This window comes from Papaver somniferum, chromosome 7 (genome assembly GCF_003573695.1).
Source record: "Papaver somniferum cultivar HN1 chromosome 7, ASM357369v1, whole genome shotgun sequence".
NCBI classification, from domain to species: domain Eukaryota; kingdom Viridiplantae; phylum Streptophyta; class Magnoliopsida; order Ranunculales; family Papaveraceae; genus Papaver; species Papaver somniferum.
The window spans coordinates 225,747,477-225,758,654 of NC_039364.1; the positions used below are offsets into that span (position 1 = coordinate 225,747,477).

The window sequence follows — 11,178 nt, forward strand, 5'->3', positions numbered from 1 at the left end:
TAACACCTCATTGTAGTCAATCCCTTCTCTTTGGGCATAACCTTTTGCAACTAACCTTTCCTTGTAGCGTACTTGATTCATCGAAGATCCTTCTTTCTTAGCATATACCCACTTTCACCCTATGGATTTCTTACCTTTCGGAAGCTTCATAAAAATCCATGTGCCATTCTTGTAAAGAGACTCCATCTCGTCCTTCACTGCTCCTTCCCATTATTTACACTCTTCACCGCGTGCAACTTCTAAATAAGAAGTAGGAGTACCATCTTCAACAACTGGTAATGCATAAGCAATGTAATCATTCATCCAAACAGGCTTCCTGATTGATCTTCTCGGTTTTCCGATTTCTATGGTCTCCGTGACCGTAGCTTATGTATCTTCTACTGACTCTTGTTCCTCTTCCTCAATAGCGTCACTATCATTTGGAAATTCAGTAGTTACCTCTCTTGCAAAACCTAATGTCTTCAGAAGTATTCTGAACAGATACATACTTAACTGGAATTGGTGGAGTTTCATCAATATCCACCTTCTGCAAAGGCTCACTAGTACTGGTGCTTCTGTCCTTCACCTGCCGAGAACCCCAAGACTTTACCATAGAAATCTCATCAAATATGACATCTCTAATCATGACTATTTTCTTCTCAACTGGATTCTAAATCTTGAACCCTTTTACTCCACTCTTCATACCCACAAAGATTCCTTTCACAACACGGCCATCAAGCTTGTTTTCACTAACATGATACCAAAGATATGAATTGAGTCATAATCATAAGCTGGTTTACCAAACCATTTCTCCATAGAAGTTTTACCTTCTAATGCAGCTGATGGAAACCTATTAATGAGGAAGCACGCATACGTAACTGCCTCAACCCAAAACGCATTACCTAATCCAGCATTACATAACATACATCGTACCTTCTCCAGTAGTACGATTCATGCGTTCAACTACCCCATTTTGTTGCGGTTTCGTCTTATCTGTGAAGTGCCTCTTTATCCCCCCATCCTGACATACTTTCAATAACAGATCACTCTTGTACTCTCCACCATTTTCCGAACGTAGTACTTTGATCTTTCTGCCAGTTTGAGTCTCAGTTGTCTTTTTCCACCTCACAAAGGTTTGTAGGACTTCATCCTTATGCCTCATGGTTTAAACCCATACGCGCCTAGAATAATCATCAATGAACGACACAAACCAATGTTTCCCTCCCAATGATGCATTCTTGGAAGGACCCCAAACATCTGAGTGAACATAGTCAAGAACTCCACTAATATTGTGGATAGTTGTGCCAAAGCTTGTTATTGTTTTCTTTCCCTTAACACAGTGTTCACAAAATGCTAACTTGCAGGCGATAGCACCTTTCAAAAAGTCTTTTTGAATTAACCTATGCAACGACTTCTCACCTGGATGTGCAAGTCTCATGTGCCATAACTTCGTCTTCTCGGTAGTTGCACTCTCGATGTGTTCAAAAATAGATACATCCCCTGTTGTTGTACTCCCATTCAATTAATACAAGTTAGGATGACGTATGCCCTTCATGATTACCATAGATCCAGATATTACCTTTAGAACACCATTTTCAGCGACTATCTTATATCCCTTAGCTTCCAAAGTTCTGAGCGAAATCAAATTCTTCTTTATAGCAGGTACAAATCTTACCTCCTTCATCTCTCCAACCATACCATCATGCATCTTGATACGAACACTATCAATCCCAATCACCCTGTAGGTATGATTGTTTCCCATACTTACTTCTCCATCAAGATCTTCAAAACTTCAGAACCAGTCCCGATATAGACATATATGATATGTTTACCCAGTATCTAATACCCATGTGCCATCGGTAATAGTACAAGCTGATGGTGTCACAGTCAGCGAGAAATCAGAAGCATCATCTGATTCTCCATTACCTTTTGCAATGTTCACCTCGGTTTTGTTGTTATCTCCATCTCTTTCCTTACGCTTAGGACAATCCTTAGCCCAATGACCGAAGTCATGAAACCAAGTACACTCATCTTTCTGCAGTGGCATTCTACTCTTAGAACGTCCTCTACCTTTCCCATAACTACTAGTCTTCCTTCTCCTGTCTATTGAACGACCTCTTGCAAGAAGCAAGTCATTGTTAGCTTCACTTGCAAGGTCTTCACGATTCATCTTCCTGAACTCCTTACTACGCAATGTTGTAGTGACCTCTGCGTATGTCATCTTGTCCTTGCGGTGCATTAATGCGTTAATCACGGGTTCATACTTTTCAGGAAGAGAGTTTATCAGACAAAAATCTTGTTCCTCGTCGTTGATCTTCTCATCGTAGTTAACCAACTCAGCAAGTTTATTATATGAATCTAGGTGCTCGGTTAGGGTTGCACCTCTCTTCATGTTATAGCGATATAAATTCCTTTTAAGATGTATCCTATTGGCCACGTTCTTCACAAGGTATTCCTTCTCTAGTTTTTCCCAGAGATCCTTAGCTGAAGTCTCGTGCTGATAATTAAATCTTACTGCAGTTTCCAAACACCCTCGTATCGAAGCAAGACATAATTAACTCTGACCTTCTAGATCTTTTTCTAGGTCAAGATGAACAAGAGCATCACCTTGAGTTTTGATCTATGCGAATGAAGTATTTCTTCTTTTGTTTCTTTATCTTTATTTTTGGACTCCGGATGTTCTCCTAAAGGATTTTGCGGATCTTCGTCCCCGTCAACCATTGTTCACAAACAACCAAAGATAGTTAAAAAAAAAAAACCTTTGAGATTTGTATTACCTCAAGCAATCTTCAGAAAAATACCTTCACTTCAACTGCAATTCGAGTACCGTATCCAAGAGCGTCTCCTTGCTCTGATACCAATTGATGGGACAACTGGATCGCTCTGATATTAATTGTTGCGCCAAAGCCAGTGGAAGCGTTAGGTTTTCACTACTACCATGTATCTCAATATCGCCAAGAACACAATCACACACACAAGAAGAACAAGTATTTAACGAGGTTGAATCCTCGGAAAGGAATAAGCAATTTTATATATCACCGTATAGGTTGGAATATACAAAGCCTTAGTAGAGAAGAAGAGAACTCTTACTTAGTTCTGGTGTGTTTTCTCTAATTCTCTCTATGGCTAGCTCTAAGAGACAAATCTCTTAAGCTACTATACTTAGGACACAAGTACTTGGTTTCCTTAACCAACTAGATTTTCTAATCTAGACCTTGACCGACCGACCTACCAACAACAATAAACAGCCGGTGTTTCAGGTGGATGTTAGGAGGAGATACTATTAACGTGGAAGACATGATACAAACAGATTATATCAACCTTAACTTATTTTCTAACGAGGAACAAATACGCGCACATGTTCATAATCTATTATCAAGGATCGAAAACGACGTATTAGATGAAGAATATGTCGAGTGGTTAACTCGAAGAATACTAATACATACTGCAGGGAAACTACCAGGTCCGGAAACACCAGATGTTTCTGTAATCTTTGAAGTTGAAATCTCTTTTGAGTTTATGTTAAGAATGGTGGTTGAACATGAAGAAGAACGAGCATCAGTTTTTGAGGCTAATTTTGACACGGAAGACGACTCGTATAACGAAATTATAAAAAATCCTGCTTCAGATTTCCAAATCAGCAGACTCAAGAGGTTTAAGCATGGTGGTGAAACCGGGGAAGCATCAGCATGCGTAGTGTGCATCGAAGGCCTTTCCGGAGAAGAAGTTATCAGTTTGGCTTGCAAGCACGTTTTTCACTCAGATTGTATCGTGAAATGGCTGAAAGAGAATAGTTCTTGTCCCATATGTCCCCGGTCAGTTGGGCACATCTAGAACAGTGAAGGATCATCTAAATCGTATTGGGGTCTGGATAAGGTGAAGGTCGAATGAAAATCTGTGCACTGTAGCTCATTCTGAAAATATGAGATTAGTTTCTTTTTTTTATGCTTTTCTTAAAGCCCTTGAGGTTTAACTGGTTTTGTCTCCCTCGGGAGTATGTACATGAATTCGTATATATCAATATTATTCAGAACGTGAATGTCGATGTAAAGCTTGTAATGTATAACTGTCTTTATTCAATATGAACTACAAAATTCAGATGCCTCTTCTTAAGCTTTAGCACAAAAAAAGAACAAAAAAGAGGCGGCCTCTAATGCCGCACAACTACTGTTTCCTAATGGTGAAAACATAAAACATTGGCTTCAGGGAAAAATGATCGACTCCCTCTAAAAAAAAATACAAAAAGCAGGTTTCCGAAGTCTATCAGCTTGCACATAGATACTACCACTCCCAGTAATTTCCCCGACTTCGATGGACTGCACACTGAAAAACATAAAAACATTCATGACTCACGAGTAAAGACTACTTATACTCGTGTATATTCAGAATCAACATACTCATGCGTGCTGTCTTGATGAGTTCATCAACTAGAAAGAAAGCATGTAGGATAAAATGAAGTGAATAGAGTGTTCTACTTTAAAACAAAAAAACAGAGTCGATCAAGTATTTCACGTGAGAAGTAAAATGCTTGCGAAATTTTTCTAGGACAATTAGGTTATTGATATTTAACTACCTGAAGATATCCATTACAAGGGTCGGCTTTAGGTGTCATCTCCATGCCTCCACCAAAGAAATTCAGGTTTCCTGTGCGGAGGGCTGTCGCTTGATGAATTAATTCTGGGTCGCCCTCATTCGACGGCTTCCTGTGGGTCATTTTTCCAAATAAAACAAATCACAAAGATTGTTATCACTCAACAAACAAGGGCTACAAGACGTAGGACTACAACATCTCCTTAGAGTTCATATAGAAGAGCCAATAGGGTCACTGGTGTACATTGAATTATGTAATCTTATGACTTACCTATAAGAATACAGCTGTATAAAAAACCACTTACGCCAAGGATAGTTGTGTGACTATTTCCCTCGTCATGATATGAAACCGTCCTGTCCAGAAAAAGCCATTTACCACCTGCCAGTTCAAGCCAAAGCATGTAACACTGTTAATACTTCTTGTTTTCCTGTTTCGATGTCAAGTCCACGACTACCATCACAAAAAGTAACTCAAGAGACCACTTCGTTTCAAAGAAGATAAACGACATGAACCTCGTGAAGAGTGCCATCACCTCTAACTGCAACCACAGCATCAGCTCCCTCCCGTATAGCCATTTTCTGTTACACTTCAAGTAACAGAAAATGATTGTAGTCGATTACGACCAAGTTTTAAAGCTCGTGAAAAACTTCGCCAGAATTGAGGGTATAATAGATTTTTAAGAAAAAAAAACCCTGCAGCTCTTCAAATCCTAGAATACCAAATTACATTTTGGGTTATTGGCTCTTCATGACAGGACACCAACGTTAAATTTCTCACGCCATGAACAAGTGGCTGAGTGAAGACTGAATTTTGGACTCTACTTTTGATCTATCAAAAGTGTTTTCAGAGTACACATGGTGTAGTTCTGACTCAACCCGAGTACACATGGTGTAGTTCTGAATCAACCCGGGACCAGAAAGTACCAATCTACTTTTGATCTATCATAAGTGTTTTCAGAGTACACATGATGTAGTTATGAATCAACCCGGGACCAGAACGTACCAGAGTTCAAAATCTGACAGATTATAACGAAACAGGACAGACAGTTTAAAAACTTCTAATTTGCAAGACTTGGATGAGTTTAGCCTGGTGGTACGAAACTAAAACCAAGTCTAGAACCATGTAGTGTGGATTACATTTCTAGCACAGATCTAGATTGGTGGCTTGAGCTAGAAAGAAAAAGAAAAAAAAGACATTCTCAAGTTAGAAAAGGGAAAATTTGTTTGCCTTCAAAACTGTATGACATTGAATTTAGGCCTTAACAGCTCAAACCTAGTAGTACAGAACAGAAATTAAGAGAACAAACACTCATTCCAATGTGAAAGTCCAAAGCTAATTTGCATCTAAAAGGGAATTAATGTCATTACGAACAAACCGGTTGAAAGAAAATGAGTAAGATAAATTTCTTTAACAACTACTGCGAATCATGCACAACATGAGTTGTTGGAGTGATTCGCATGTTTTGCGGTTGAATTAACTCTACACAGATAATAGAGATTCAAAAGTTACCATTGAGATTTTGTAAAAAACTCAACTTGAGATGAAAAATGGGTCTAGTAATCACCGTTCAAGTGGCACCAGAAAAATTATCAGTCAGATCATATAATAATGATATAACCACAGAAATTAGTGACTCATAGCTAGATTAATTCAGACACAGAAACTGAAAGCCTGACAATGATAGCAATTTAACTCAAACCCGTGAGGAGTTCTGGATAGTTGAGAGCTGAAAAATAGATTTTTAGATAGGAAGCTTCAGTATCGAAAATTTATCCATTACATCAAAGTTCTAAGTCAATAGGTGTCAGTCATTGGTCAGTTAACATGGCTTTTACATGCAGGACCTCCATTTTCAAAAGAATTCGTCACTCCTAGAACTAAGATTTAGATCTACACTACGAGGTTACTAGAGCCGGACCAAAGTGCTCGGTCCAAATGTAGACTCGTATGCGCACACAATCTAAACCCTTTGGGGAAAGGTGAATCTCATACGAAGGCCATGAACAAGTAACAAATAAGCCGTAAAATTTTACCAGATAAACCTTGACGAAAAGTTGGCAAATAAATCATAAAAATATAATCTATCAAGAAACATTGTATCTTTAGTAAAATGTGGAACCCAATCTAATATGTTCAGATAGCAATAAACCAGGAAAGCAAGCCACATAGGTCTGTCAATATGAAAATTGTTGCATGACCTTCACCACAGAGACATAGTTTCAAGAAAAATTTTGGGATCACCATTTAAGTGGCACCAGAAAGATTATCAATTAGACCATATTATAATCTTGTAACCACAGAAATTAGTGCCTCATAGCTAGATTAATTCAAACACAAAAACTTAAAGCCCAAACAACGATAGAAATTTAACTTAAACCAGTCAGCCTCAGGAGTTCAAATAAATTGAGAGCTGGAGAATAGGTTTCTGGACGAGAATGTTTCCAATACACCAAACTTTTACGCCAACATGTGTCGGTCATTCATCGACACACCATTTTCAAAAAGGTTTGCCACTCCTAAATCTAGAGTTTCTGGATAGAAGACTTCAATATCTAAAACGTTTCCAGTATAACAATGTTTTACGCCAATATGTGTCAGTCACTCATCGACCCACCATTTTCAAAAGAGTTCGCCACTCTTAAATCTAGGATTTAGATGGAATACATTTCGAAGCTACTAGAGCGGACTAATGGGACCGGTATAAACGTAGATTCTTTACGTGAACACAATCTAAACCCTAGATCTAGGAATGACAATCCCTTTTGGGAACCATGAGACCCACACGAAAGCCGTGAACAAGTAATAACTGAGTGAAACCTCAGGTTGGACTGAATTTTGGACTCTATTTTGGGTCTGCCATAATTGTTTTCGGAGTACATGTAGCGTAGTTCTGAGTCAACATGGGACCAGAAAGTACCACAGAGTTCAAAATATGACAGATTATAATGAAACAGGACAGACAGTTTAAAACTAGTAATTTGAAAGACTTGAAAGAGTTTAGCTTGGCGGTTTAAAAATAAAACTGAGTCCCAAATTGTGTGGTGTGGAAGTATATTTCTAGCACAAATCTGAATTGGTGTTTTAAGCTAGAAAAGGAGATGAAAAGGAAAAAAAAAAGAGATTCTCAAGTTAAAAATGGAAAATTAGTTTGCCTTCAAAAATGTATGACACTCACTTTTCTACCTTTGGACTTTAGCATAACTAACTTTAAAGACAACTCAAACTTAACATATTACAAATTAAGAAAACAACCGTTCACTGTTAGGTATACGCCAAGATTTTACACCACTAGGTGAACACCACCATCTAAATCCAAGACTTTAGAAATGGTGGTTAACCCTATGGGAACAGGGAACCTCACGAAAGCCATTTCTAACCAGTGACTGGTTGACCCATAGTGGTGTATAAATTTAACACCACTATGTATACCTAATCATAGAGGTGAGTATACCGGTTTCTCTGTGTAATTATTATTACAATTACAAGGAATGAAATGAAGAAGAATTAAGAGAAAAATATAAATACAAAAAATTATCGGAAAAAAATACTATACCCAAATAACAAAAATGGAAAAAAAAAAAGGGTTAAAGAATCATAAGCAGTGCAAGAAATAAGAACCAGTGCTTGCACAAAGAGGAATAATAAGTTAAAACCCACTTTACATACCACTACAGAAGTCCCTTACACTCATCGTTTCTCTTCGTCGAATTTAACTGTGCTCTTCAATTTAACCGCTTTCTATGTGTATACTTAGTACTCAATGATTACCACCTTAAGCACAAAATCGAACTTTTGATTTTTCTCAAATCTGACTTCGATTATGAATTTAAAGATCCATCTCAAAATAGATTTTTTACAATAAAAAAAATTTAGCGAAGAAAAATAAAGGAGCTGGTTAACAGTTCCCGTAACCCAAAATTGGGGCTAGCATAAATCTGTGAGGTTTAGCAATATTGAAGAAGCACCGAGGCTGATAATGAAAATAAAATTCTTCTTTCCAGCTCCTCTGGAAGTCGTTGGTTTTAGCTGGATGGGTAGAATTTTCTTTTAACCCTGGCTATTTAATTTATTTTATATTTGTTTATATATTTTGTCTTCGTTAGTATCTAACATGAATCATGATACAACTTTGATTATTAATTTGGTTTTAACTTCTTGTTAATATGGCTAGGATATACCAAGATCCAACAAGTTGGTGAATCAAAACGAGTTGGTGATCAAAATATGCCGAACTTTGATTAAAGTCTTCCAAAGCATCCACGGCAGACTGTTAATATGTTTGATTAACATCAATACTGATGCGGGTACAAGGCAGCGTGACTCTGTTATACTACGCAGTTTCCTTTCTTCTTTCCATCTCTGCAGCTTTCACCATTTGATTTATTTGGTTTTATTTCCATCGAACGATTATATTAATTATGGCAATGACGCCTTTCTTTTCTATGGCTGTTTTTGTGTCTTGGTGCAATTAAACTATTTTAGTTTAATCCTAAGACCGTTCTATAATTATGGAACCTTGGTGACGGAATTTTCCAATTATTTTTATATAGAGAAAAATAATAAATAATTATCAAAATTGGTATTGTCGCAATTTAATTACCTTTACGGTATATAATCACATGCATGGTTGAAAAACCTGCCGCCAATTAAATTTGGTATTGTTGTCTCATGTGATTTGCTCTATATGATTTCTATTTTATTTTATTTGTACAAGAAACCATTTGTCAATGAAAGAGTGGATTTTCCATATGCGATAACTAATGCGACATTTTTTTTTCTTTTTTGTCGGTGCAATTTTTGTGTGTCATATATACCCTTTTCTCTCTATTTTTATAAGATGAGAGAACATAGATTGACAAATTTTCTAAAATTTTGCCAATAATGGGTTGATTTTTCCCTATTCTAGAAGATTGATCGTTTCAAACAATTTTTTACGATCGAATTATTTATGGTTTTATCTAATAATAAACCATTGGTTTCCATTTTGCTTTACATGAAACCATTCATCAACTAGAAAGAGTGGTCTTCAAATAAAAATAACGATAATGATTTCTTTATATTCTTAAAAAAAAACATATAATTCAGTCAGAATTATTTCATCTATATCGATCCCTAAATGATGAAATATCGTTATTACGGTGGTATAGGCCAATCGTTAAATACCGATGAACGAGAATTTGCTGCATTCTTTAGATATATTGAGCAATTCCACTTTATTTATTTGTTTGTTTTTCTCGGTAATAATCTCCAATATTCAGATTTGTTCCACTTATAGTTGGATTACGGTCGGACATTAAAGATCAATGGGTGCACACCCGACATCTTAGCCAATATTTTTAGTCCTCGTAGTGACTATATTGATCTTAATTTAATTTTTCTTTTGATAAAGAAAGTCCATAATTTTATTCCGAAAAACTTAACTTTTGGAGATTTATTTGTGTATTCTATATGTTTTGGATACTACTAGCAAAATCCATGATAGATGGTAAATGTATAATGACTATTCAAAAAGTATATGTCTTCAAATTATTATAAGTGTAAGTCTTCGAATTAATCGGATAATACTTTACGAAACTTGTTTTCGTTTTATGAGACGAAAATATTTTCGCCACAATCAGGGGGAGACTATACACTACCAACAAAAGTTGGTGTTAATTAACTTCAATGTTATATCAGTTTCTCTCCCATCAAGACTAAATCAAAAAAGGTTGCTATTAACTAGGCGTAAAATGTCTCATTTGCTTTTATATAAGCGTTTTCCTCTTTAAGAGGAAAATCCAGTCACATCTCTTAAAATAAGTAGCGTTCCATGAGAGGCTACTAGCAGTGGTACTCTAATTGAGTGTACTAAAACACCATTCACATTCTCAAAATTAATATCTCATCTGGTACCAGTAATTTTGAATTTTTCAAAATATGCATATCTTGAGAAGTGTGTGGGATCGTGGTAAATAAAAATAATTGTCGAATATTCATTTAAAGTAGCTACTAAAATAAATAATGGTGGTTTTGAACCCCTCTGCAGAGGAATGTCGACATATGTGATTGGTTGGCATATAATAAAAATTATGTTGGATTAATTTCTCGATTGACGCAATTTTGGATCCAAAACTTAAACACCTTAAAAATGCCAAGCCTATTAATTACAGGTTGGTGTAGTTATATTGTGTCGTTATACGAGAAATATTTCGTTGTAAAAACGATTTCAGGGTTTCATTTTTTCTCAGACCCTAGGATTGATTCATTAATTGTTCTCTTTATACAGTGCACTTGGCGTGGTAGTCTTTGAAGGACTCATATTGCATTGATACAATAAATTTGGTCGAAGAACATATTGAATTTGTAATCTTTTGAGGATTCAAATTTTATTCACGCAGCCACCTTATTTGCTTACATAAGGTTTAACAATGCTTTATGTGTTTTTAGAAATTTGGTACATAACCAAAATCCGGATTAATTAGTTGATGATTTCAAAGTAATATGTCTCTTGAGGAGTCCTTAAAAACACTAAAATCCACGCTTTGGCAGTATAAATTCTATTTTTTCCTTCTTAATCTACAGTTAGGATTATGCTAGCTTAAACTCGTCTTTGAGATAGACTAGAGTTA

General features: G+C 36.3%; 1 protein-coding gene across 1 annotated transcript; it reads left to right on the forward strand.

Moving 5' to 3' along the window:
- The first annotated feature begins 3,243 nt into the window (after nucleotides 1-3,243).
- LOC113296046 (E3 ubiquitin-protein ligase BIG BROTHER-like) lies at nucleotides 3,244-3,813 on the forward strand. The gene has a single exon (XM_026544386.1). The coding sequence runs from the start codon at nucleotides 3,244-3,246 to the stop codon at nucleotides 3,811-3,813; it is 570 nt and encodes a 189-aa protein (XP_026400171.1).
- The last annotated feature ends 7,365 nt before the right edge of the window (nucleotides 3,814-11,178 follow it).

Bases quoted from the DNA above. Each gene is read 5' to 3' on its own strand.
- LOC113296046 (XM_026544386.1), top strand. From the start codon at position 3,244: ATGTTAGGAGGAGATACTATTAACGTGGAAGACATGATACAAACAGAT.